The sequence below is a fragment of the Typha angustifolia genome, chromosome 15 (genome assembly GCF_048772165.1).
Source record: "Typha angustifolia cultivar Huaian chromosome 15, ASM4877216v1, whole genome shotgun sequence".
In the NCBI taxonomy this organism is placed as follows: Eukaryota; Viridiplantae; Streptophyta; class Magnoliopsida; order Poales; family Typhaceae; genus Typha; species Typha angustifolia.
Window position 1 is genome coordinate 7034634 of NC_133253.1, and position 26383 is coordinate 7061016.

The 26383-nt window shown below is 36.3% G+C and overlaps 4 protein-coding genes across 7 annotated transcripts; 2 read left to right on the forward strand and 2 right to left on the reverse strand.

Moving 5' to 3' along the window:
• Positions 1–2008: 2008 nt before the first annotated feature.
• LOC140779751 (protein EFFECTOR OF TRANSCRIPTION 2-like) lies at positions 2009–6268 on the reverse strand. Of its 2 annotated transcripts, XM_073124992.1 has the most exons (4): positions 6091–6268; positions 5869–5968; positions 5597–5769; positions 2009–3256 (listed from the first exon to the last, which is right to left on the reverse strand). In XM_073124992.1, the coding sequence occupies exons 1-4, from the start codon at positions 6157–6159 to the stop codon at positions 2318–2320; spliced, it is 1281 nt and encodes a 426-aa protein (XP_072981093.1). In that variant the 5' UTR covers positions 6160–6268; the 3' UTR covers positions 2009–2317. The 2 variants fall into 2 exon arrangements, with proteins under 2 accessions (XP_072981093.1, XP_072981092.1); XM_073124991.1 differs by having other exon boundaries at positions 2010–3256; positions 5597–5968; positions 6091–6267.
• A 132-nt stretch (positions 6269–6400) lies between these two features.
• Positions 6401–11763, forward strand: LOC140779754 (peroxiredoxin-2F, mitochondrial). 2 transcript variants are annotated; one of them, XM_073124997.1, is made up of 5 exons: positions 6401–6515; positions 6546–6765; positions 7662–7820; positions 8214–8308; positions 11469–11763. In XM_073124997.1, coding segments are annotated over exons 1-5 (582 nt in total). In that variant the 5' UTR covers positions 6401–6513; the 3' UTR covers positions 11575–11763. The 2 variants fall into 2 exon arrangements, with proteins under 2 accessions (XP_072981098.1, XP_072981097.1); XM_073124996.1 differs by having other exon boundaries at positions 6514–6765.
• Positions 11764–12488: 725 nt separating this feature from the next.
• LOC140779753 (uncharacterized) lies at positions 12489–15640 on the forward strand. Its single transcript, XM_073124995.1, has 6 exons — positions 12489–12637; positions 12754–12978; positions 13645–13953; positions 14277–14438; positions 15132–15215; positions 15351–15640. Exons 1-6 carry the CDS (start codon positions 12608–12610, stop codon positions 15456–15458), a joined length of 918 nt encoding a protein of 305 aa, XP_072981096.1. The 5' UTR covers positions 12489–12607; the 3' UTR covers positions 15459–15640.
• Positions 15641–15674: 34 nt separating this feature from the next.
• Positions 15675–18293, reverse strand: LOC140779752 (EID1-like F-box protein 3). Of its 2 annotated transcripts, XR_012107395.1 has the most exons (4): positions 17149–18293; positions 16387–16466; positions 16053–16305; positions 15675–15810 (listed from the first exon to the last, which is right to left on the reverse strand). XR_012107395.1 is itself a non-coding variant. In XM_073124994.1 (3 exons), exons 1-3 carry the CDS (start codon positions 17952–17954, stop codon positions 16265–16267), a joined length of 927 nt encoding a protein of 308 aa, XP_072981095.1. In that variant the 5' UTR covers positions 17955–18293; the 3' UTR covers positions 15900–16264. The 2 variants fall into 2 exon arrangements, 1 of the variants encoding a protein (XP_072981095.1); XM_073124994.1 differs by lacking the exon at positions 15675–15810 and having other exon boundaries at positions 15900–16305.
• Positions 18294–26383: the final 8090 nt, after the last annotated feature.

Genomic DNA, 26383 nt, shown 5'->3' on the forward strand with positions numbered 1-26383 from the left:
TTGTTAAAAATCTCACTCCAACTAATAATTTTATAATTTATATGGTTTCGTATTTATGTTTCAAAATAAATTAAACACATGATAAAACAAATTTCGTAGACTTTAAAAAGTCAAAAACTCGATCAGGTTGTATAAGTAATTTTAGGTTCCAATCTCAAATTTCCCACCTCTTAAAATATAAAAAGGGTAAATTTCAAATTAGTAGTACTACTAAAATCAAACTACTCCTAAATTTTTATATTTAAATTACCACAATATTTCTATGATATTAGTAATCATTTGAGTAAATAGAAACTTCTACTCATATTTTAAAGATGATCGAAAATCTTCTTCTATGATCATATATTTAAAGAGATTTATAGCTAAGATTTGATATTTTTAAAAGTGTACTTTCTTTTAAATTTAAAGAATAAGATATAGATAATTTATCTCTGATATTATAATATTTACTATATTCTCTGTACTAATTTGAAAAAAGAAGAAGAAAAGATTATGCTCTCTCAGTTAATGGATGGAAAAGTTAACATGTGATACAAATAAAAGTTGGAGATTATTTGATTTTAGACGTAAATAAATGGGGCACAATTTATAATTTAACTAATAATTTTTTCTTTTTTGTTGCATAATTCTGCACCAGAAATGGATTCAAAAAAAAAAAAATTCCAAAGAAATTTAATTTACCAAAAACGCAATCTCCAGCAGCGAGCTCTCTTCCGGAACATCCCCTTCCAGTTCCAGATCAAGAGGCAGCAAGCAAAACCCAAAAGAAAAGCCCCCAAATCCCCTCTTCTCCAAGCCCCATTTTTCAACCCTAGCATCCCCGCCGCCAGAACCCTAATCCGCAAACCCTTCTCCGAGCTTTCCCTTAGCAGCGAGACCCCCAAAGCCGCCGCCAAAGAGACGAGAAGCCCGACCAATCCGCCGCGATTCCACGGCCGCCGTCTCCTTCTCTCGCCGGAGAAGGAGATCAAACGGCGGCAGCAGTGGTCGAGGAGGAGGTCAAGCGGCGGCGGAGGAGAGAGGTCGCGGAGAGAAATCGCTGCGAGGGAGGAAGCGAGCTTTAAAAATGGCGATTTCGACGGGAAAATGGAGGCTCTTCTCCGTTTCCTTGCTCCGAGAGCGATGGGAAGGGATTGCTGGTGGAGAAGGGAAATGTTCATGTGGTTTGATTAGGGAATCGGGGATTGAGAAGAAGGAAATATCCGTTGAGGTCTTATATATATATATCTATGCAATCGACGACCGTTGGTTTTTTTTTAATTACATTTTCACCCCTATGCTTTAAATGAAGCGTTTGATCCCCTAGGACTAGGAGGGAAGATGATGGTTGAAGAAAGAGGTTAAATTTTCTTTAGAGATAATGTTGTAGAGAATTATATACATTTTTTAAAATATCTAAAATAATGCTAATATGATTTTAGATGATAAAAATATGATAAATATATCTAATAAATATATATTTTTATTATACTTTTGTCATCTAAAATTTAATTAATATTATCTTAACTGTGTTGGAAAGCTTATCTAATACTTAAAATTTTATCTAATAAAATTTTTTAAAGTAAACATGTGATATAATCAAATATAATAGAAAAGGTAACAACTTTGTTTTAATCAAAACCACAGAAAGCTAAGTGCTTAAGTTTAAATGCACAAAGAGATTCATGCAATTGAGTCAAACCACATAGAGGTGTAGTGCTAAAAAAAAAATCCTGCTTGTTCTTTCTAAACCAACCATAATCACTTTCAAGAGAATTATGCCAAAATTATCCATAAATTTGTCCACCAAGCATCTGCAAATTGCCAGTGCAAACTCTTCAGAACTTCTCTAGTCTTTAAAAGTCAGACATTGGCTAGTAGACTTATAAAGCAACATTATACTCATGTTCTTGGTCCTGCATGTGCAACCAAGAAACTTTTTCACTCATTAATTTTACAATCAAAATATTTACGGGCTTCAAACAGTAACCTGTTCATATGACACAGAATAAGAAAATGCACATGTTGAGACACAGAATTTTCTTAAGACGGCACACTGGAACGTTGTTACTACAATCGAGCATAAAGAATTTGCCTAGAAAACACTTGCCAAAGCATTCAAACTTGATGAGTAATAATGGGTCTTGGATGCTATCTAGCATACGGAGAACATTAATCTCATAGCAAACATTACTATCTTTTATTTCAACAAACACAGGTTACAGATTAAATAGCTCAACTAATAGACGATATACAACTGGAGTACTGGCACACTGAACTTGGTCGTTGAAGATTAGAATCCTTCTCTGATGTACCATTTTCTAGGTGTGCAAGGAAGCTATCCAGCCCTTCTACCTTTATGCTGGGCACATCTCTTCCTTCCTGTGACTGCTGCGTTCATGCAAAGTGAACCGTCGAGTGTAGCAGCGCCGCAAATAGATGGTGAAGCTGCAGCTCTCGGGCTTCCACTTCCTTGTGTAAATCTAGAACCTGTGGTCCTCATTCCCTTATGCTCCTCACACCTTTTTCTTTCTGCAACAGGCCTTCTTCTGCATATTCCATAGGTTGTTTCAACTCCACATATATTGAGTTTGTTATCAAAGCCATGCATTTCTTCTGTCTTCTCCATTACTTGGCATTGAGATCGTATACTTGAATTCTCCAATCCATTGAATGGTTTACTATCAGACAACACTTTCGGTTTAGGTTTGACTTTTCTTCTACCTTTGTGCAACTCACATCTCTTCCTTCCCTGAACTGGGATTGCCAAACAAGATGAACCGTCTTCCAAGGTTACACCACATGCAGCGGAAGATTCTTTTGCAGTTGCTTCGTGAATTGTTGAGTCATTTAATGTAATTTTTTCATCTCTATGATCTCCACAGACCGATCTATTTTTGCAGACACTTAGGCTGTCAGTGGGTATTCCACACATATCATGATCCCCATTGTGCTTATTACCCGCTTGAACTAACTGAGGCCTGTAGTTAATAAATTTGCGAACTCGAGGAAGAAAATTCTGCATGCCATTAGATGATCCTGATGTGCTGTGTGATCCATTTCCACTGATTTTGATTCCTACTTTTCCACCAAATGTTATATGCTTCCACCGGTGTAGTTTGCCAAGTAAAGATGTTTTTCGGCTGGTGACTGCATTATCTAACCTTAGGATAATTTCTTCACGGCGACAATAACCATTTTGCAATCTATTCCATGCATAATCAAAAACTCCGAGCAGCTGAGTCTCTGCCTTTACAGCTTCTTTTTTGTCACTCATCTGTTGATGTTTATTAGTTCTATGAGATTTTAAAATTAAGAACGACAAAAACCTATAAAAATAGACATGCTTAAAAATAAATAAAGCAACGTTAAAGATGTCATGTTGCCCAAGTATTGAAAGGCGGGCGGAGCACCCGCCGCCCTACATAATGAGTACGCACTCCTCTCGCCTCTCATCTCTCGCTCTCTACACACCCCTATTTTTCTTGTTTTCCCAATGTTTTGACTTTTGGCCCCCTCTATGTTGTCGTAAATAGATGGTAAGTAGGTAGCTGAGATGGAGTAGTAGAAGGGTAGTCTGGGGATTTTCCAATTTTCTTTGTCTGTTATGATTTTCGTAATTGTTAAAGCAGAAAAATAATTAGTTATGATTCCAAATTATTAGCTACGTGTAATCTTGGTATTAATTTTGTTGCTCTAGTGATTTTTAGCTATATTAGTATATATTATATATCATATATAATTATTTTTAATTTTTTATATATTAAATATGATAGACCGTCTTAGCACCTATTTTCAACCTAGACACTATGCAGTGGGTGACCACCCGTAACTTGTGACCGTCTTTCAAAACATTGCATGTTACCAAAATCTTACAAAATCAAAGATTGTGTGCGTACTAGTAGTATGATTCTCATAATTTGATTACGAAAGATATTAATACATTTAAGGCGACAAAGCAAAAGTGCAAAATATATGCAATTTTTCTCCTAGCGATTTAGTGTCAATTATAGTGTTGTTCCATATATTAATTGATGAATCTTACAAGACTAGTGTTGAATTGATTATCTAATCTCATTGAAAAATGTAGAAAACACAAATACATAAATTTGATCAACATAAGACAAAACAAGGCCCCTTAAAAGATTCAAATATATAAACTAGAAAGTACTTAACAATGCTAGGAATGCATACGTATAATACATCTTCCAAAATGATAAAGAGTGGAGAGACCATTAGGTGGTGACATAGACCACACTAATATATATAATATTGAAATCCATCAAAAAAAGAAGAAAACTGCCATCAAATTGATAAGCCAAATAAGTGAATAACTAAGGCAAAACCTATTTTGACAAGCTAAATATATGGGCAATAAAGAAAAATGGTGGCATCATAAAGAAAAAGTTGTCATAGTTGAGACTGAGTTGACAGCTATGTAAGGGAGTTGCAAGGAAGAAATCCTCAATAAGACTGTAAAACAGGACAATTTATGCAGACAACTTTACACTAAAGACCAGCAATAAGCATATGTAGTTCTCTTTGGACACGGGAAGGAGATCAAAAGGTTAGAACCAATATTAGCATATAATATTGTTCAACAAAATGAAAGTACTAGTCATATTACCACATTATCCATAATACAAGTATAGAACAATAACCTGCTCCTGACTTGTGGTGTAGAAGTTCTTGATCTGAATTATAGTACCATAGTGTTTTCTATAAATAGAAGGTGACCAAAATTGTGAAACCAACATCTTAGGGCCCCATCTTGTCGTTCATAACTTCATATACTAGAACAACTTCATTAGTTATTTCTTAGAAAATAGAAACATTAAGTTTCTGCTTATATAAAATGCACATAATCACCTAGATATGAATTTACATACATACAGAAATATATATGTAAATTAAAAATACCTATATGCATATGTAAACAGATAGACATGTCATGAGGCATGATAAGGAACTGAAGTATTAGAACTATGCTTTTGCAAACTGATACAAGTTCGTCATGACCTGTTAGCCAGAAAATCTTCCCATAGAATTTGTAGATGTGTTCCTAAGTAACTAGTATTTATTGTTCAAATCAAATTCAAAAGGAAGTGTTCTAATTCTTAAAACCAGCTAATTTTCATTTGTGGAGTACGTCTCATCTTTCTATCAATATAATGCTTCTCAATTAGCTCAATAGCAGGCAAGCCAAAATTGCAACTGGGGTATTCATTAGAACATTTGGTCCTTTTACATCATGAAGAATGTAGCGAAGTTTTTCCTTAAGATTCAGCAAGGGAGGGTCAACAAGACGTTGATGAATAAGAAAGATTGGGTGTCTTATTGCTGTAAGAAAATTAATAATTATTGAAGTGCCCAAGGATCTCATGATCAGGTCAAACTAAAATTGTTGATACTCAAACTTAGACTTAAACTACAACCAAGAAGAGCTCAGATGTTTCGTTCTTTACTTGTGTTCTGCCATTGTTCTTGTAATATGTTTCATTCCTAGAAGATAATACCTATGCCTCGTCACCCATAAGTACAAAACATTGTTATTTCACAGCATTCAATTGTCACACCGTAGTCAAAGAAGATATTCAAGGTTAAAAATAGGACTTACCGGAGCCCATCTGAACGCGAGCGAGTAACCCTTTGCAAAAATCTCTCTAAATAACCCGAATCCTGTCTTAAAACAGGTATTTTTATTTTCACCAGAAAAAACAAATGAACTCCCGCAATCCAAATGCGATCCCGTCCGACCGTAGTGCTGGAGCCTCGATTTAACGTTGTCGGCTTGCCCAATGTAAACCACAACAATGTCATCCAGATCATGTTTACGAGCTTTACGACATTCATCGGCGAATGTTAAGGCAACGCCTAATTCGTAGATACCTGGGCAAGAACTATTTGCAGGAAGATTATGGACTCTATACCTTTGCACTCCTTCCTTCCCGGTGGCGTGGTCCTCCCAATCAGATGGCCCAACAAGAATCTATGCCCAAAAAAAAAAGTTGAAACTTTTGTGAGATAGAATTTGTATGAGCAAGCGAACTAGGAAAACACTATGAAACAGTAGGATTAAGTGACAATTTAATCCAAAAGGGATAAGAGAACCTTCCAGGCGGAGAAGATGGAGTCGTGCTTGGTGCGAGGGCAGTCCTCCCTCTTCAATCTCGAAGGCATCTTGCCTCATCTCCTTCGCTTGCTCTTGTTTTGGTCTTTTAGAAGACCGTTGGAGTTGGAGTGGACTAACGACGGGGTCGAAGCTAGTCTTTATTACAAGGAGAGGGAGGGAGGCAAAGCTAGGGTTGCTAGTGTGAAATTGAGGTGTTTTCAAGGTAATAAAAGAAAGTTTCAGGGCTTAAATGATTAAAGCACTACCCATATTTGCACCACCGGTCCATACAAGGCCCCATCTATGGACTATGGCTCGGCCCATTTGCACTTTTACCCCTATTATCTTGGATAGGGATCTGGCAGACCGCTCTCGAACTCTCGAAACCCCAGGACAAGGAAAGAGAAGAGTAAAAAGAAGTGATGGCGTCGGCGTTAATGAGGGCGAAGGGTTCGGCGTCGGCGTTAATGAGGGCGAAGGGTTCGGCGTCGGCGGCGATGGCTCTCCGGAGGGCCTTCGCATCGTTGACGGTGGGGTCTGACATCGTCTCGTCTGCCTCGGGAGTCGCGCTCCAGAAGGCGCGCAGCTGGGATGAAGGCGTCGCTTCCAAGTTCTCCACCACGCCGCTCAAAGATATCTTCCACGGGAAAAAAGTCGTCATCTTTGGTTTGCCCGTAAGTTCATCAGTTGGATAAAATGATATCTTTGTTCGGTGATTTCTGGGAATATGTCAGCACCCATATGTAGATATTTTTGACCAGAAACTGAGTTCAAGGTTCTTCTTTTTTTTTTGTTATATTTATTGACTAATAAATGAGTTCTAGTACCTGATTTTTTTTTATATATGTAGAATTCTGGAATTTTAAGTTTTGATAAATGTTTAGTTGCTAGTCTGGTATTATCAAGGCTTGGGATTTGATTGGAGCTAAATTTATAGCCTCCAGTTTCCGGGTTTGGATTGTCTTAGTTGAATCAGCCTCCAAAATTTGTGTTCATCCAGTAGATTATGGCACATGGTCTCTTAGTTTTCTTTTTTTTTATATTAGTGAGTTGAAGTGCTATGATGCTGATGATTTGGAAAACCGAGCTAATGGCGTCTACCACCTATATGGTAGGAATGTGATCATATCATGTATTCATAATGATGTTTACCTGAGGAAGATTAGAACGTCGAGGAAGCACACTTAAAGTATGAATCACATGGAGGCATATAACTTAGAAGCATTAGATGGATTCACCACCAAGAAGCCAAAGCAAAAAAGAGATGGCCCCTGATATCAGTGGAGGCTTAATTATAGTTGGTTCTTTTACTTGGTTCATGCTCCTAATCTATACCAGGAACAATCTTCCATATTCCGCAGTGCACCTTAGTTGTAGGTGAACTCTCTATCAAGTGATGAGGATTATCTGTTTCCACTTTTTTCCTTCATCTATCTTCTCAAAAAGAGTCTCAAGAGTTTTTTTTTCACATTGTAGTCTTCTTTTTTCATATGGACTTGAGTTTTAGTGTTCTTATTTTCTCTCAGTTAATCTTTTGGTTTAACTATTTTTACTCTAATAACTGTTTCAGGGTGCCTTTACTGGCGTTTGTTCAGCACAGCATGTGCCTAGCTACAAGAACAACATTGATAAGTTCAAAGCGAAAGGGATAGATTCTGTTATCTGTGTCTCTGTAAATGATCCATATGTTATGAATGGATGGGCAGAGAAACTACAGGCTAAGGAATCTGTGAGGACTTATTCTTTTCCTTATAGCATGCCATACATATAGCTACGTGCCATAAGATCCAAGTTTTACTGTTTCTAAAGAACGATTATCTACCATGTACTCTTGTGAGGATACTAGTTAGGTAGTGAATCATAGCAAAGATTGCCATGCGCACATCCCACGTGGCATGGAGCCGGCACTGCTAGTACGTACCACGCCGTATTGTGCCAACGAGTGACCGGCACAACAATCCTTGAATTATAGTTTGAAGCATTTATAGTTTAACTTTCTCCAGAGCTCACATTGTATATGCATGTGGTTTATTTTTCTGAACAACTTTGTATTTTGATGCCATCTTGAACAATACTTGTTCCAAGCAAACTCACACAATAACCTTGTACTTGACCTATTTAGATTGAATTTTATGGCGACTTTGATGCAAGTTTCCACAAGAGCTTGGAATTGGATTTGGATCTCTCGGCTGCTTTGCTTGGGCATCGTTCTCAAAGGTTAATGCAGTTCACTTGTATCCTTTTGTATTGCTTTTCCCTCTCTATTCAGCATGTTTTTTTAAAGTTATGCATGGACATGCCATTATTATATATCAGCAATTATTCATTTAGTAATGTTATTAATATTAAGTCACTAGTGATTCTTATAGGAAACTTCTCAATTTTTGATAGCGTACTATTTATGCTCCTTGATACAAATTAAGTTGACATTAGCAATGAGTATAGTATGTATATTATCACTTTCTTATGCTAACCTTAATTTGATCATAGTTTCAGTATTGAAGTTACATACAAATAGATATTCATTATTTAATGGGGTCCTAGTTTACCAACTGCGTTACGCCCTTAATTGCTTTATTTCTGATGAAATAATATTATGTTCTTTATTGCTTTGAACATCTCTGCTTTCTTTGGTGACATCTTACGCATCACTGTTTGACCATACTTTTCTCTGTCGCAGTTGAGATGGATAAATATGATCTCTCAAGACCTCTTTTCTAATTAACTAATGAATTGAACATTTGAAATGGGATTGTGTAAACATGTATCTTATAATTGTCTCGCTTTAGGGTTTAGGTTGTTTGTCTGGTTATTGGCAATAAGTCACATGAGTAGATCTATGAACTTAGGTGGTTCATTCTTATATACTAGGTTGAAGCTGTGGAACAAAGCAAGAAACAGGGAACCCAAGGATGGTTTTTCTTTTTGTTGCTGTCCCATTCTAGTCAGCATGTCATGGCACATGCCATGCAGATGAGGTGGAACACCATTAATGGGGATTACATGCATTAACCCTCACTGTCAACAAAACATACCAAAAGAATTACTATATTTATGTCTTCAGGCAGAGGGTTAAAATATAGTATTTTGCACCTTTCACCGATTTTCATGAAAATTTTGTTGCAAATTTCAGATAGCTCTAAGGCCCCATTATATTGCTGGTTAGGGGACCTCTTAATAGTTAATATGGATTAATTAACATTATTCTAGATTTGTTACCACAACATATGATTATCCCTAAATTAGATTAGATACATTCTAGCATCTGTTTTGAATCTTATTCCATACGTAAGCCCCATTACTATTTTACCCTTGATTTGAGTAAAATTATTTCACATGTCGTGTTAAAATTTATTTTCTTCTTTCCTCTCACCTGTCTATCTTATTCCAAAAATATGATTAAAATTGAGCAGGGACTTTTATTGAGCGGAAATTTGGGCTAAACTAGTTTTTTGCCCTATTTAGAATGAGTTTAGGCTCAAATTGGCTTTACCTATTTTACTCTTGATAAGGCCAAACAATGGGACCTATCATTTCATTACTAGAAGCTTATTATTTTGTACCTAACACGTTAAGTAATGACAAAATAGGCATTTCGTATCTACGAAGTTGCACTGCTTACATAGAGGTAAGTATTACAACCATATAGACAAGTATTGATATTTTATATATATGCATTGCTGACATATATATAGGCATTAGGTACCTATAAGCAAGCATCGCATATGTATACGTCCGCATTGCAAATCAAAGCTCATACAATAGACATTTTTTGATGTGAAGATTAATTATAGAATATTATTTTGATGTACTACATCCTTATCTGAAAGGTATTTTGATCAATTTATGAGATTCCTCAAAAATTAGAATAAGAAACACTTTGAATTTGAATTTATATGTCAAATCAAAAGTAATTCTCACTACTAAAGGTATTTCCATCAATTCACATAAGGCAAAAGCTATTCTCACTTCTTATTTCTACTTTTAGCTCAACTTTATGTCACGTCAAAAATAATTATTGCACAACTATTCTAGTTTATAACCAAACACCCTATTACCCAAAATCAGATTAGAGGTACAATTTTAAAAATAAGAAATGAGAATTACTAATTAGATTTTTTTTTCCTTAAACGGCAATCAAATGTTACCTAAGTGTAGAAAAATATATAATTTTTTGTCAATTTTAAACCCAAAGAACATTTTTTGAAGAACTTAAGGAAATTTCTGAATATGTGGACTATTTTAAGGGAAATAATCTAAATTTGAAGATTCATCTGAAAATATTTCTGTAGTTTCCAGTATTAAATTTAGCTAATTTTGGGGAATTTGGATTTACCATTGTTTTAGGGCACCCTAAAATGAGGAAAAGCTTCTAACAATTTTATGAAATGGACGATCAGTTGAAAGGAGGAGCATGTTGATCTGCCTTCAGTGGTTCATGTGAAAAGGAGCATGTTGATCTGCCTTCAGCGGTTCATGTAATAGAAATTAACAAATTTTAGAATCAAATTTTGGCTGATATCAGGGAAATGTTGGATTTCACCAATACGCTCGAAAACTTTTTAGTGTCAACTTTTAAGATCATTCAGATCTACATGTCAATGTTATATAAAGTTGCTTGTCTGCAGTGGGTTGTTGAGGTTGTGCAGTACCAATTATGTGAATTAAATAGGCAGGTATGGCTGCTGGGTTAGGCATTCGATCAAGGTTTTAAAAGATTGTTACAATATTTGTGCGTGATGAGGGAAGTTATAGCCAGATGCTAGATAGTTGCCTCACTGAAGCTAGAAATGCAGACTATTCAACATAAACAAATAAAAGAATTATATGATGCAAAATGTAGTGGAGGGAAGGAGATGGAAGAGAAAGCAAGAAGATAGAAGTATGAAGTTTTTTTATTGCAATCTTTAGTGAAAAAGGTGTGAAATCATTGATGAGGGTGAAGGTGTGAAGCTCCGTTCCTCTCCTATCTTCTTGTTTTCTCTTCTATTTCCTTCCCTTCACATATTGCTTCACTATATGTTAAGTTTATACTATAGACTGAGAACTACAGTAGCCAGAATCCAGAAATCTAGCAACACCACCGACAAGTTTGGATGATATGATTAACCTATATACTGAAACATGAAAAAAAAAATATTGAGAGGGGTGTGTAAACTTAGCCTAGGCATACTTGTTCGAATGTGGTGGCTCAGGCGATAAAATGGTAGTTTTTTTTTTTTTTCATTAACAGCACAACCTTTATTTGAAATGCACTGACAATGTGAGTAGTATTCTTTTTTCCAAGTAACAAACTGTGACATGATGGTATCTTAGTTATAATTTCTTGATATCCTTTAGGTAAATGATATGCTGAAACTTTACGCCTGTGCTGCAGATGGTCGGCATATGTTGTTGATGGTCAGATAAAGGTTCTTAATGTTGAGAAGGTCCCTTCTGAGTTCAAAGTTTCTGGTGGTGAGGTGATTTTGGACCAAATCTGAACCCTCTGATGAGAGTGCATCTTTTGTATTGTTGCGCCACCTTCACAGTGGCTGAGCTATGGATTTGTGGACTAGTATTTTGCTTACTTATACCCTTCTTTTGATTCCATCTTGTTTGATAGAATCATCAGGGAGACTGTGTAGACTCTGCTCATATAAATTAATAAATGCACTTCTATTTTCAGTGAACTACCTACCTGTTTAGGCTTCAGAAAAATGCCTTAGATGACATTTTTTTTTTTTTTGCTTTCTTTTTACACCTGATGTGCTACTCAATAGATTGCTTTCCTGCATTCAAATAATAATTTGGCTCCTTGTTCGGAAGAGAAAAGTAGGATTTTCGAACCTATATACAATATGTGGTCTCCTTTAAGTATCTGAGAGCAAACATATATATATATATATATATATATATATATAAATTTTAACGTTTGATTAACTTAATTGATAGACAAAAACGTATCCCTTTTCCTTCTCTATCCTTTCATCTCCTTAAATAAATCTCTACGATAATTCTTTTAAATATTAGATTCTAAACCGATTTAATTTCTTTAAACTTAATCTAATTAGTTAGTTAAAATTTTAATTTCTTTTTTCCAACATATCTAATGGAGTAGGGGGCCCGGCCTAGTGATGCATTATTGGAGTCAAAATTTAATTAATTTTTTTTTATTTTTTATACTTCTAATACACTTTAAAACTTAATGTCTAAGATTAGGTGAGTTGCAAGACTTATGTGATAAGATTAAAAATCATTAATTATACTACTAAGTTTTAGGGGAAGAAATTTTCACGTAAATTATTAAATTAAAAATCTAGTTTAATAATTTATATAAAAATAGTTTCTAATTTTTACCAAAGTCGTTGAACGAAAAGTGATATTATAATTTAGCAGTTCTACGACACTACTAGATTCGGGATGAATTAGAGACGTGATTGACTTAAAATAGTCAAACTCTCCTCAAATTTCTACTATCTTCTTTCTTAGCTCCGACTGCTCTTCCCCACTCTCGCGGCTTCATTCGTCCCATTAATGGCAAAACGAGCAGTCAAGTACGCCGTGGTCAGAGGACTCTTCTCCTTTCCGATCTCTTTTTTTTTTGGTGAAAAGATCCTTGAAATATCTTTTGATTTGATGTAAGCGGTTTCTTTTTCTTCTTCTTTTCTTCTGGAGCTCAGATAGATGCATTCACGGACACGCCTTTCAAGGGCAATCCGGCCGCCGTCTGCTACTTGGAAGACGAGGGGGGAGTGGATGAGCAATGGATGCAATCGGTTGCCAAGGAGTTCAACATCTCCGAGACCGCTTTCCTGGCTCGTGCGATCTCGCCCGTCGATTCGGATCCCGGCGGTGGTGATTCTAGCGCAAGGTTCCATCTTCGATGGTTCACCCCCGTTGCTGAGGTTAGTTATTCTATTTGCCCATTTGATGGTTGCCTTTACTTCTAAGGAGAATTTGCACATATGACCCTATATTAAGCTTAAATTTACCCTGATTGTGGTTTTTTTTTTCATATTTGATGGAGAAGACAAATAGTGATTTGAAGATAGTAAAAACGTGGGGTTTTTGAACCACAAAATCACTTAATTTAGGGTGTTATATACACATTTCCGCATATCTAATATCCTAGCCATTCATATGTTCTAAGCAGTAGCTTAAGTTTGGTAAATTTTAGCCTGTTATGTGCCAATTGCCGATTCTTTATTCTGATATAGTATTATTAGAGTAATTGACTCATTCTTAAACTTAGATTTGATTAAATTCTTGCGCAATTAGTAGTACAATTGGTATAAGCAAATGGCTCATTGGATCAATACCTGCAGATATGTATGGGAAGAATGGCTATAGGTCTATCGGCCGGATCCTGATTGGCGTAATTGCTATTACATAGATTTTTGTTTATCTATTTATATTGTACCGTTCGTACTTCAGTAAAAAAAAGACTTACAATTATAAACTTATAACACTACTCTTTTATTGATTTATCAGTGCATACTGATTTTGATTGATTCCTGCACCTTCAATGTGTGGAGAAAGTGTTTTGACGTGCATATTATCTACTGTTACAGGTGAATCTTTGTGGGCATGGAACAATAGCAGCAGCACATTTTCTTCTCACATCTGGTCTTGTTAAAAGTGACAAAATTGAGTTTGTTACGCTATCTGGAGTTCTAATAGCTAAAAAGATCCTTGGAGTAAATCATCTAGAAACCTCAGACTTTGCAGCAGACGGCGAGGAGAAATTCTCCATTGAGTTGGATTTTCCTATGATTCCAGTTGTAGAATGCAACTCCACTGAGATTCTATCAGTTCCTGAAACTCTGAATGGTGCTTCTGTCATAAGCATCCAGAAAACAGCTACTGCTGCTGATCTCATTGTACATTCTCTTCTCATAATCTCCAATCTTCATTAGTTGGTTAGATTGATGATATGTACTTGTAACATTCCTAGTATTCTACTTCCAGTCAGAAAGAAAAGCAGAAAGTCTATAATTTTTATGCCTTTTACTTGAATATACATGATTTGCCGAATTAGAACTATCACATATTAACGGGGAGCTCATGTCATAATAAAAAATAAGGTTGTCATTTGAGTACCTCTTTTCTTATCTCCAGTTGCTTCTTCAATTAGTTTTTCTCTGGACATTTATAGGGATTCTCATTTAACTAAACTGAAGAAGCTGCTTTTATTGCTCTTCAGGTAGAACTTTCTTCAGGAAAAGAAGTTGCCGATATACATCCAAACTTTGCTGAGCTAGAAAAATGTCCTGGACGAGGAGTTATTTTTACAGGACTAGCTCCTGCTGGATCTGGATTTGATTTTTTCACTCGTTTCTTCTGCCCAAAGTTAGGAGTCAACGAGGTATTCCCATAATCCATTTTGTGCCTCTTCCAAAGTTGGTTTACATTTTAGGAGTGCTTTGTTGTGGACGTATTGTTACTTTATATCTACAGGACATGCCTGTTAAATTTTACAGCAGATGTCATGGATTGATTCATCTATGGTGTAAAAACATCATCAAACAAAAATGTCTAGGACCGGATCAATGAGTCTGTCAGTTTGCAAATATACTTTTGGTACTTTTGCTCTATTGGCACTGTCCATTTTGTGCTCTCATGTACAAATTCTACTGCATGCAACTATCCAATTTTTTTTCAGATAATTATGATTGTCTTACGAGATGTGAAACTAAAAATGAAATGCCATTGGTGGAACCTTGCCTTAAGATACTCCTTTCCATATCGTCAAAGATAAGAGCTATTAACGCCATTTCAGACAACATAAAACAGCAAAAGAGAGGTATAACTGGACTGTTGGCTTTTCCTTTTGTTATGCCACTGCCTTAACAGGTTTAAACTCATTGGAGAGAAAATAATCAGGAGAAGAACGTCAATGCCAGAGTTAACACTCTTCTATCTCATTTATTGGTTTACTTTAGATGACAGCAAAATAGATTATCTTGTCTTATGTTCGTGGAAAGATTCTTCTTATCAATGTATATTAGCATAGATATAAAACAAGTATTTCTCTCTCTTATGTATGCTCTTCTGGTAGGATCCTGTGTGTGGTAGCGCGCATTGTGCCTTGACACCCTATTGGAGTAAAAAGCTGGAAAAAAAAACCCTTGTAGCTTACCAGGTGTGGTCTCTCGTCCTGCTTTGTGCCAACTTCAAGTAAATTCACTCCAGGAAACAGAATATTTGTCTTTATTTCTCATCTCCTATTGCTACATCTGCTGTAATTTTTTTCACATTATTCTTTTCATCCCTTCAGGCTTCTCCAAGAGGTGGAGTATTGCACTTACAATTGGAAGAGAAGACTCAGAGGGTACGGATTCAGGGAGAAGCCGTAACAATTATGGTTGGAACCTTGCTAGTCTAGTATCAACCATTCAATTTAAAATTCGCAAATCTCACGTTCCAGTTCTCTGGTGAAATAATACTCTTTCACTCCCTCCTCTTGTTGTGTGACTGAAATATTTGTAGTAAACATAATACTGTAGTTCAAAAACTCGCAGAGGCAACTCAGGACTTTGCAATTAATTTATGGTAACTTTGATGTGTATCTTTCACATTAGAGAAGTATGTGATGCAAACCAGGTGCTTCGGGCTCGCTGGAATAGACTAGGTCAAGATCGACCCACTAAGAGAATCCTGGCTCAGGTCTGAAATCTTATGCAGGGTTAATGCAGCTAGTGCCGTGTCTCGCCCTGTAGACGGTGAATCCATGAGCCCTGAGCAAAAGTGAGGGTTAGATTTATCTCTTTCTTTTCTTTTTCCTTTTGTCTTTTGAATTAAAAAAAAATTAGATAGACTCAACCAACTCGCCGATCCGGGCTAACTGAGGCTCAGACTCAGCCCAGATCACATCAGTAAGATATCATATGATAAACTTTATCCAGGAACAGAATATTTTACATCCTTCTCAGTTTGCAAGATAGTGAAAACCAAAGATTATATGCTACATTCCTCTCACCAGAAAAGTTCTACAGGACAGAATCAATGCTCTGAATCAGTTCCACTTAAGCCCAAGCAATGAACTCTCCAAAGTTTCCCAAATTTTGCCTACTCTCCCAGTTGAGAGAATTCTTATTCCGAAATTGGTCTTCAATCTTCAGAATTCAGCTTCACAAGTTTCAGGTGAAGTCCCAGGTAAATGAATAGGTCAAAACTTGTACCTCATGTTTCTTACTTTTGAGGAGGATTCAGGCTTTGCCACCATTGCAAAACTAACAGACAAATATCCAAGATTAATAATCAAAATAACTAGAAATAATAGATTAAAAAAAATTACTAGAGAAAAAAGGTACCTTCCCATTCATCTCCTCTATGACCATCAAACAAGGCATCTTGTTCACAGGCAAACCAAACATACTCAAACCCCAGCCGACTGTTTATTAAAACAATTAATGCTTATGAAGTACAATATACCAGGGAGGAAACAAATAGCTTTGAGTAATGACAAATAAATAAGTAACATCTCACCTAACAACTCCAAACTCAACAAAAAAATAAAAAATAAAATAAAAAAATGAAAGATCTTCTCACTAAGTACCTACCCTTCAGACATGGAGAGTGACAGTACCTGCAACATTGCACCAATAAAGGAAGCACCTTCGGATCCAAAATTTCTAACAAAAGTATCGATGAGTACGAGGATAAGGATATGGATAAGGAGAAGGAAAAGGGAGACTAATAACTAGCGGCTGTAAAGAGGGGGGATGGGAGATAAAATTTGGCAAACGAGTCAGTCTCCAAAACAGGATAGAGCCAAATTTATAATCAAACTCGTTCCAGGTTAGTATAATTAAATCATAAACTATCGAGTTTAGGATCAAATGGTTAGCAGATAAGGCTCATTAATTAGATTTATTTAAAACTAGTAGCAACTGCAACGGTGTGTACAAACAAGGGGGGGGGGGGGGGGGGGGGGGGGGGCAAAATTAAACACAAGCCAATTCCCGGAGTAGTATTTCAAGCAGTACAATACAACACAATACAATACAATTATACAGTAAAAATACAATACAACACAAGTAGACAACACGACAGAGTCTCTCCTCTTGACTTACCATTCAACGCTACAATCATCATCGTCTTCATCGACGTCATCTTCATCGCCGTCGCCGTTGCCGTCGCCGTCATCGCTCGAGAGATGTGCGAGCCAGCAGCTGCCATGAAGATGCCCCTTGACGCATACGAAATACTCGAGACCCCCATCGTGGGAACCGAGGCGCCGCGCCGCGCTCTTGGGGACGAGTCCGGCCGCGGTCATGCTCCAGACCCTCGCCCCGCAATAGGGGCAGCGTACCCGGGCTTCCAACTCGGCCTGCCGGCCGACGAGGCAGGCTCGGGTGCGGGACCGTATGAACCCGGCGAACACTCCGCGGAATGACCCGAGATCGTTGTCTTCGCCCATGACGGAATGCTCACACGGGTCGCTGACGTAAAGCAGGTCGCCCCAGCAACGCCTGGGGAGGAAGCTGCGCCCCGACGTCTTCGAGAACCGGGAGACGGGAACAAAATGGCCCGTGGTGGGTGCACTGAGAGTAAAAAGGCGAGAACTTTGCCCGCCGCAGCAGAAGAGGAGGAGCTTGGCGAGCGCGTGCCAACCGCCGCCGACGCGGCCCGGGGGGGAGAACCCGGCCGTGAGGGCGGACACCATGCGGGGGGAGCGGGAGATGCAGAGCTCCCGCCAGAGCAAACGCTCGGCGACGGCACGGAGGCGGCGGCTGACGCAGGCGGCCACGGAGAGAGCATGTGGGTCCCAATTGAGACGGCGGAAGACCAGCATCAACACTTGCTCGTCCATGATCCCAAAGTTCTCGCCATTGCTGCTGCTGTTGTTGCTGTTGTTCCGATGATTTCCTTCAATCATCCTACTCTCTCTCTCTCTCTCTCTTTCTCTGTTTCTCTCCTATGGGCTATGTCCGAAGCGAAGACGAAAAGTTTGGGGGTTTTAAGGATTTATATAGCCGTATCCGCGTCCCGTGTTCTGCCGGAACAGTTTTACGGGGGTCGGAATGGACGCTGGGATCTGTCTCGCGACTCTCCAAAACCGGCTTCCGCTTTACCCGGGTGAAACGAAGACGAGGGGACACCGGATATTACTTTTCTCTACCTTATACCGTCCTCTAATCTAACACGTGTCACAATTTCCCTCCATGGAGGACACGTGTCGTGATCCCGTTCCCTTGTTCCCTTTGATCCAGAAATCGCTTCTCGTGCGTCAGATGCTGCTAGATTGGTCCACAACACGACACGTGTATTCCATTAGGACGAAGCCAAAATATCTCGCTCGTCGGAAAATATCTCGCGGATACGTGTCACCTTACGAATGGGTTTAGGACACGTGTCAGCTAGCCTTACTCTGCCGAGATTTGATGATGTAGGTGAACTGCGGTGATGGAAAACAACGAGGGCCCATCAAAGTCGTACACGTGTACCTCATTACATGGTTTCACATTTGCTTTGGTTTTTACGCGTTCTCAAAAACAATATGTACTTTTGTCCATTTGCACCTTAAACTAATACAATTTATTACTTCTAGCAACATATCTTTGTAACCGTATCTATTTTTAGTTGTATGATAATTATAATATTCTCATGCCTATCTAAGCGGGGGCAATGTTAACATCACTTATAATATTTATTATTTAACAATATACTCAACGTTAGAGCCTAAATATAAAGAGATGAAAGAAATGTGTGCGAAATAAATTACTATTCACATAGTTTTTTTATTTTATCTTTTTAATAAAAATCTTAGCTAAAAATATAAGTATTAACTTTATCTCTATGCCGTCATAAGTAGTGGTGCGAAAAAGTAAATGATATTGATTAATATTACAAAGCAACTATAATTCTTTGACAGTAGTGTTCTGAGGAAGAATTGATGACTTGAACTTTTACATGATCACAATGGCAAACAAAGGATGATGATATACACCACATAATCATATTACACACACCTTTGTGAACTAAATTTTTTATTTATTTACGGGTTTGTATAATATTTTTTTGTTCAAAAAACTATATGAATATTCTTCTCGGTTTAAGAGTTATAGGTAATAAAAACATCCAGAAGATATATTATTTAACTTCTTAATAAAAATTTTATTGGTATTTTGAGTTCCATATCTATAGAGCACATCGCTGAGCTTCATCAAAGGAGCACAATCTTTATAAATAGTCTGAAATGAATGCTAATTAGGCAATTAGATACTGGAATAGAATAATGAGATTATATTAGAAAGAGCATATATATATATATATATAATGCCCATGTCAGCTCTAAACCTAAGTTTTTCTCGTATTCGATTCAAGTATAATTAAAATGGTGTACGGACGCACGTCCTGTTCCACGTCCGAACCGACTAAATGATTGGCGTGAAGAAATTCCCCCTCTCTGATTGGTGGAAAATCGTATAACCCCAGTTCCACGTATTATTTTTATCTTTAGTTTTTTATGGGGATGTTTGCTAGTCGATCTGGGAGAGTAGTAGTCAAAACTTCCCCCTTACTATGATGCCTTTTATTGTTGTTGTCTGATTATGCTTTCTAATATATAATTAGTTTAAATTATAGTAATTAGTGTTACAACATTATTTGTTAGAGTTGATTATAAGTATCTCCCTGCTAAATTATCACAATTTTTTAATAGAGTTGGCAAGTACTTTTTTCTATGATCAAAGAGGCCATAGAAGTAATTTGGCTCAACAGCTCAATTCAGTTGATGAATACGTAGTGCGGTTGGCTTGGATGAACTTAGTGAGGTTAAATGGCTCAGTATCAAGAAAGAGTCGGGGCTTATTTAGTCTTGATAAAAAAGAAATTTAATTTTTAAAGGTGGTACGTGTCAGCCTACGATGAGCCAGATCTTCGAGCAATAATATATATATACGAACTATGATTTTATTTGTTAAATGCTCGATGTGCACATGCAACGCACCAAAAGCATATCTAAGAGATACGAAACGGGATATATTTTGATGGGGCAACGAATAGTTATCCTACTCCATCAAGGATATGAACTGAGAGAGTACGACTGTACGACAGAGTAAAATCTTTATGTAACTTTTATCTTTATACAGGATTAGATCTTGAAAGAGATTATGTCTAATAGAGTCATTATGTGAGTGAGTGTGTATTTAATTTTTTAATAAAAATTTGTATTTAACACCTTGATTTTTAACTAATTTATTTTAGTGATTATGTGTAAAAAAATATCCGAGGTTAGATTTGTACTATAAAACCATCTGGGGGAAGATGACGAAAAATAAATAAAAATAAAATATCCTTAGTTTCCATCTACTTCTAGACGTGATTATCGAAGGTATTCTCGTAATCTTTCATGTACTTTGTCTTAATTTGAAGGCGGTCGGACAGACACCAACATATAGTGGCTGCAGGGAATCTGTAAATGGCACTAGAATCGTCGATAGTATTAGCAAGGACTCTTTGTCTCCTTGCAGTAGGACTAGACCCCTAAGCTAGTGGGCAGTAAAAGGTGGTACGTGTCAGCCTGCGATGAGCTAGCTTATAATATTCTTGGAGCTGTGTGACCTTAGCTTGCCATATTTGAGCCATATAGCACCATATTAAGAAAGAAATAAGGTGGAGGGGGAAAGTGAAAGAAAGGGTAAGAGACAGCTTTTAAGTTTTTGGACCACTCTGCTGCTGCTGCTCCTCTGACTTACTCGCACTCCAAATTAAATGCCAAAAAACTTTACGTCAGTAAATTAGTACTAAAATTGATCCATGTCTTAGTCCTACGGCGCACCTAAATAATTATTTAAAAAAAATATTTTGTGGCTTAATAGCTTGATTTAACCGTTCGGTTCGGTTGATGACTCGATTTTGAGCATATCTCAACGGTATTTAGTTCAAGGAAGGGTGTGGTTATTTTATACCTAGCTAATTGTTATAGTATATATGACTAAGGAGATCCCGAGATCAACTCTAATATTGAATAATTATTAGGGAAAAAAATATTTGGTGGTTTAGTAATTTGGTTTAACAACTCGGCTCGATTGATGATTCGAAGGTACGATTGACTTAAAGAGCAGCAATACGATTTTGAGTATATCTCGACGGTATTTAGTTCGAAAGAAAATGTGATTACCTTATACCTAGCTAATTATTATAGTACCTATTACTAAGGAGGTCATAAGATCGACTCTAACTCTAAATAATTATTATGAAAAAAAAATTTGGTTCCCTTAATAGCTCAGCTCGGTTGATGACTCAATGGTACAATTGATTTGAAAAGTAGCGAGATGGCTTCGAGCATGTTTCGGCGGCGTATCGTTAAAACAAATGTCTTAATAATTTATCTTATAAGTAAATAAAATACTGATTGATTCATAGTCTTATAAGTACAACGTTTTTATTTAATAGACTAGTTTGAAATGATTTGTTAAATGGTCCACTTGCAGAAATATCCTGGCTCTAGAACAAAGATCTAAAGAGTGCTTTACAAGACAAAACTTTTTTATATTGTATAATGTGTCTAAAACCAATGTCTCTAGGGCCTTAAAACTTGCAATCTTCCCCCTCCCCCTCCCCCTCCCCCTCCCCCTCCCCCCAGTAGGAAGGGGACAGACATCTGGCAGAGGGAAACAACTGGCAGGTTGGCTGTGGTAGTACACTACTAGTACAGGGTGAATTATTGGGCAGCTTTCAAATTATTTTTATTAATGCATGCAAGAGCAGAATAATTATGTTTTAATTATGATTAATTAGATTTAACTAATGAAATGGTATTTTTAAAAGAGCATAGTGACTTTATATAAAACAGAGATTAGATTTTCCAAGTTTTTTTGGATGGAAAATATTTATCCTACATATTGAATTGTGATATAGCTGCCAATGAGATAAAATATCTCTTTTTTCATTTATTCTAAAAGGTATATACAGTACTTTCTTCATGTTAATGATATTATATATTAGAGGGTTTTTTTATAAATATATGTAGTTTAGGTTTATATCATTCTCAAGTTACTGGTCAGCATTAATCTTGTCTCAATCAAAGGTCTGATGGTATTTGCATTTGCTGTCACTTGATTAATTAATCCAATCTATAGATTACCACTACAACAACATTACTTTTGACAAATAGCAAACTGGGCCAAGCCCAAGAACTCATTTTAGGGTTTAATTACTACTTAACCAAACAATTAGGGTCATAAACCTACCTAGTTTGCTGGAAGTCCCTTCAACCTGGTCCTAAGTACAGTACCTAACAAATTGGCCATTAAAGAAGAAGTCCAAATTGATTATAATAATTTCTCTATACTTGCTATTCATCTTTCTTCTCCTTAATGCAACCCACAAATATTTCATTTACAATACGAGATATAATACCTTTTTATACGATTATTATTAACTCAGTAACTACTTTAAAAATTTAAGACGGTACTTAATTAGTGAATAAGTCTCTCTTATTTATAAATTAACTATTTTATATTTATAAATTACACTTAAACATCACTCTCTCTATAAATATGCTTATGTGTGTGTTTCAACATTAATGACTTTAAATTATGTGTGAGAGGGTCATGTGATAAAATTAATTCTCACACATCTTTCCTAACCAAAATATACATAAACTATTTTTTATTCTCGTTTAAAATTTATACACTAATCAAACAATACTTAAACTATTATAAAACCGATGACATAAGTTCTGATACTATATTAATTCACTATCTACTTTAAAAACCTCAAGTTGTTATAGAATAATGATATTTATCTCTTATATTCTAAAAGTCATGACCCCAAATCAAATGATCCATCTAGAGGCCCAGCTACTTAGGCCGTTTCGGATTAGAAAAGTAAGTTAATGTTATAGTTGCTAATTATACTTTAACTGAATAATATAGTGAACTTAATTTGCATCACCTCCTTGTGAGTCTCTCTCTTATTCTCTATTTCTAAAAAAATAATACAACCAGGCTCAGCCCACTTATTCTAAAAAAATGTATATATAGTGAACTCAAATTCAAAGGAATCCTTTTTATCTTTTACATAGATCTAGGTTCTCTCTCTCTCTCTCTCTCTCTCTCTCTCTCTCTCTATATATATATATATATATATTAATGCGATGCATGTAATCAGACCTTGAAATATGTTATGTATGTCCATAAACTTATCATGCATCTTGGGCCTCTTGGCTATGATATATAGAAGCCATGCATGCATCTATCACCATTAATAAAAAAACCCAAGTGTATCATTAGCTACCAACATATATAAGCATATATATATATATATATATATTAACAATATAAAAGTTAAATGATCAATATTAACCATAAGAAGCTTCATACTTCACCAAACCCTACAACTACTACTCATTAATCCCACAACTCATGCTTATAAAACTGTGAGGTGATCAAGTCCTCCTCAAGCATCTCAAAATCTTCTTCCATCATACACGCTCTTAAAAGAACAATCCTTGCCGGCGACCACCGGCGACCTCGTCGGGTTCGTTTGATCAGCGACGTCAGAATCTTGGCCGGTGAACCGTTGCACGAGAGACCGGAACTCGGCGGCGCTGCTGGCGGTGAGCATCAAGGGAGTGGAGATGTACACCACCTTGATGGGCTCCTTCTTAGGCTTAGCTGGAGTCTCCATCTGTAACATTAATTGTTATCAATTAGATACCAAATTATGGAGAGGAGTTAGGAGGACATGGGAAGGAGAAGTTTGCATGGCATGAGACTCTTATACATCGTCATATATTAATGGTTGGAGTTGTCGTGCAGTTTGTCTATAATTCTTTGGTGTTGCTTCCTGGAAGGCATGCAGGTGGAAGATATAATTAATGGCAAGGGGGAAAAGGAGAAAGAAACAAAAAGATATCTATATTCTTTAGTATTTGGTGGACGATGTTCCAGAAAAGTATTGGATTCCTAAGGGTCATATAATCAAATTTCTACGCCAAATTCATTTTATAATAGTATTTGGGCTTAGTCAAGCCACAGTATTTCACTTTCTATTCCCCTAAATCCTTGGATCAACCTACCCGGGAACTACTGCTACGGTTCCCTTCCCCATCACCGGCTGCCGGCGGCCTACTTCTTTTTTCCTTCTCTCAGCTATTTTGGAGGACTTTTCCTCTTGTATTGGATTTAATAAACTCATGTGACTATTAAATTTCTCTTTAATTTGTTGGGAAGTTGATGGAGAGAGCCACGTCTCTTCTCTTCCAGAAGAAGAAGAAAGGATTAGTCAACGCTGTCGCCCTCCGAGACGTCAGTAAGAGACGACTCGATCGTTTCGAATACCAGCAGCTCTTCTATAACAATGGGTAGAGCAAGATTTATTTATTTCTTTCTTTTTTAGTAGAGGATTAAATATATTTGATCAAAATAACTTTGACTTTTTCGATTTCAACCAAACGATATATGTAAATGCCAGTAACGGAGATGACACTCTATTAAGATTTTTCTTTATAAGAAACGAATGCTTAAATTTAAATATAGTTCATTGACAATAATGTTTTTTATTATAATTAAGTTGGTAAATAACTATATTATTTATGTCATCCTTATATTAGCTTGTATTTTATAAGAGTAATGAATATTATTATATCTCTATCAATAAGCTAACTAATTGTTGTAACTTGGTAAGACTTAGTTAAGTGCTTAAATACGAGAGTGAGAGTGAGAAGTAGTTGTCTTTTTTTATTTTTTGCCTTCGTGTTTAATATTTAATTTTCTCAAATTATTTTCAGTATGAAATCCTATGTAGCGTTTATTGGCATTAATTTTGGCAAATAAGTTTGAAATTGAAGCTTGGCTGGCTCGTTTGAGTTTAATTCAAACTCGAGTAGCTTATTATGTTGATAAACCTAATTCTGAAACATGCTTAGTGATTGGATTTAAAATTCTTAACAAATCTTAACTCTCTCTCAATCTCTCTCTCTCTCTCCATTTCCACCCCTATCCTTAATGTTCAAGTCTACCAGTGAAAGATTCAAACAAAGATGAATTCAAACTTGAATATATACCTTTCTGGTCCAATTTCTAGACTATCCATTTCAGGTAAGGAAAGAGTCAGCCAAGAACTATGTGTTATTGGATACTACCTTGACTAAATTATAATATGGAGTTTGTCAATTCTCCATTAATTTCTTATCCATCCTTTGAAATTGCACTTAATTCTAAGGTCAGAGCTGGTCAAAAAGCTTGATGTGCCGCTATGCAAGCTAAGTCCGACTTGAGGCCCGAGAACGATCATTGGTCGCCAGCCCTAATCGGACATATCAAATGCATAAATGTATTGAAAAGAAAAGAGGAACGAAAATTATGAACATGAAACAAAATGAACCGAAATAAGGAATTTCAGGAAGAAAGAAAGAAAGAAAACGACAATCTATTTTTAAAAGTTATTGGGCAAAACCTACTTTTAGGGTTGGGCCTCATTTTTTTGGGCCACCACCGAGCCCAACTCTGTTTAAGCCCTAAACTAATCAATGTTCCAAGTAGGGCTTTGGCCTGTGAGCCTCAAATTAAAAGGGATTACTGTCTAATATGCAGAGGAAGGCAAGTTAATTTAATCCTATGAGTTTTTATTACAAATTTTGCTCGTCGAATTATTTTACACAACAATGTTGGATAGAAAATCTAAAATTTGCAAAGAGTGTTTGACACTGCAAAGGATGAAGTGTAACAAAGTAAAGATCCATGAGAAGCTTTCTTATTGCAGTAAATTCAAAAGGATATATATATATATACACACACACTAGGTGGAGCTTTTATTTATCTTTTTATGAGATTTTTATAAATCATACCTTACATGTTATCTATTTTATTATTCAAATCTTGTCTTTGAGGATTTTGTAATCCGATTCCTCACTTTTTTTTATACTTCTCGTTTAACACTTTGATGTTATTTTGAGTAACTAATATCGATCAGATTATTAAAATACTTATACTATTCCTTTTCATTTTCTATATTCCTCCACCATCCTTCCCAATACCTCCTTCGCCATCATTGTCGGTGCCATCGCCATCACCTTTCCTCATATTCCCCTCTCTCTCTCCTTATCCTCATTTTCTTCTTAGGAAAAGAAAAAAAGAGATGAAGGAGACATGAGTAATTTAGTTATTTATAAATTATTTGCATATTATAACGGAATATTTCTTTTCTAGTATTGTCTAGGCTAACCCAGGATGTTAAATAAAAATGATAGAGAAAAATAAGAGGTCGGGTTATAAAATCCTTGAAGACACTGTGTGAATCACAAAATAGTTATAATATATATAAGGTGTGATTTGTAAAATTTCAATATTTTTTATC

Bases quoted from the DNA above. Each gene is read 5' to 3' on its own strand.
- LOC140779751 (XM_073124991.1), bottom strand. From the start codon at position 6,159: ATGCCTTCGAGATTGAAGAGGGAGGACTGCCCTCGCACCAAGCACGAC. The intron at 5,969-6,090 runs GTTCTCTTATCC...TTTTGGGCATAG, and splicing joins CCATCTTCTCCGCCTGGAAG to ATTCTTGTTGGGCCATCTGA. The intron at 3,257-5,596 runs GTAAGTCCTATT...AAACATCAACAG, and splicing joins TCGCGTTCAGATGGGCTCCG to ATGAGTGACAAAAAAGAAGC.
- LOC140779754 (XM_073124996.1), top strand. From the start codon at position 6,514: ATGGCGTCGGCGTTAATGAGGGCGAAGGGTTCGGCGTCGGCGTTAATG. The intron at 6,766-7,661 runs GTAAGTTCATCA...TAACTGTTTCAG, and splicing joins TCGTCATCTTTGGTTTGCCC to GGTGCCTTTACTGGCGTTTG. The intron at 7,821-8,213 runs GTGAGGACTTAT...TGACCTATTTAG, and splicing joins AACTACAGGCTAAGGAATCT to ATTGAATTTTATGGCGACTT.
- LOC140779753 (XM_073124995.1), top strand. From the start codon at position 12,608: ATGGCAAAACGAGCAGTCAAGTACGCCGTG. The intron at 12,979-13,644 runs GTTAGTTATTCT...CTACTGTTACAG, and splicing joins GGTTCACCCCCGTTGCTGAG to GTGAATCTTTGTGGGCATGG. The intron at 15,216-15,350 runs GTGTGGTCTCTC...TCATCCCTTCAG, and splicing joins AAACCCTTGTAGCTTACCAG to GCTTCTCCAAGAGGTGGAGT.
- LOC140779752 (XM_073124994.1), bottom strand. From the start codon at position 17,954: ATGATTGAAGGAAATCATCGGAACAACAGCAACAACAGCAGCAGCAAT. The intron at 16,467-17,148 runs GTAAGTCAAGAG...TTTAATAAACAG, and splicing joins GATGATTGTAGCGTTGAATG to TCGGCTGGGGTTTGAGTATG. The intron at 16,306-16,386 runs GTACCTTTTTTC...TTTGTCTGTTAG, and splicing joins TAGAGGAGATGAATGGGAAG to TTTTGCAATGGTGGCAAAGC.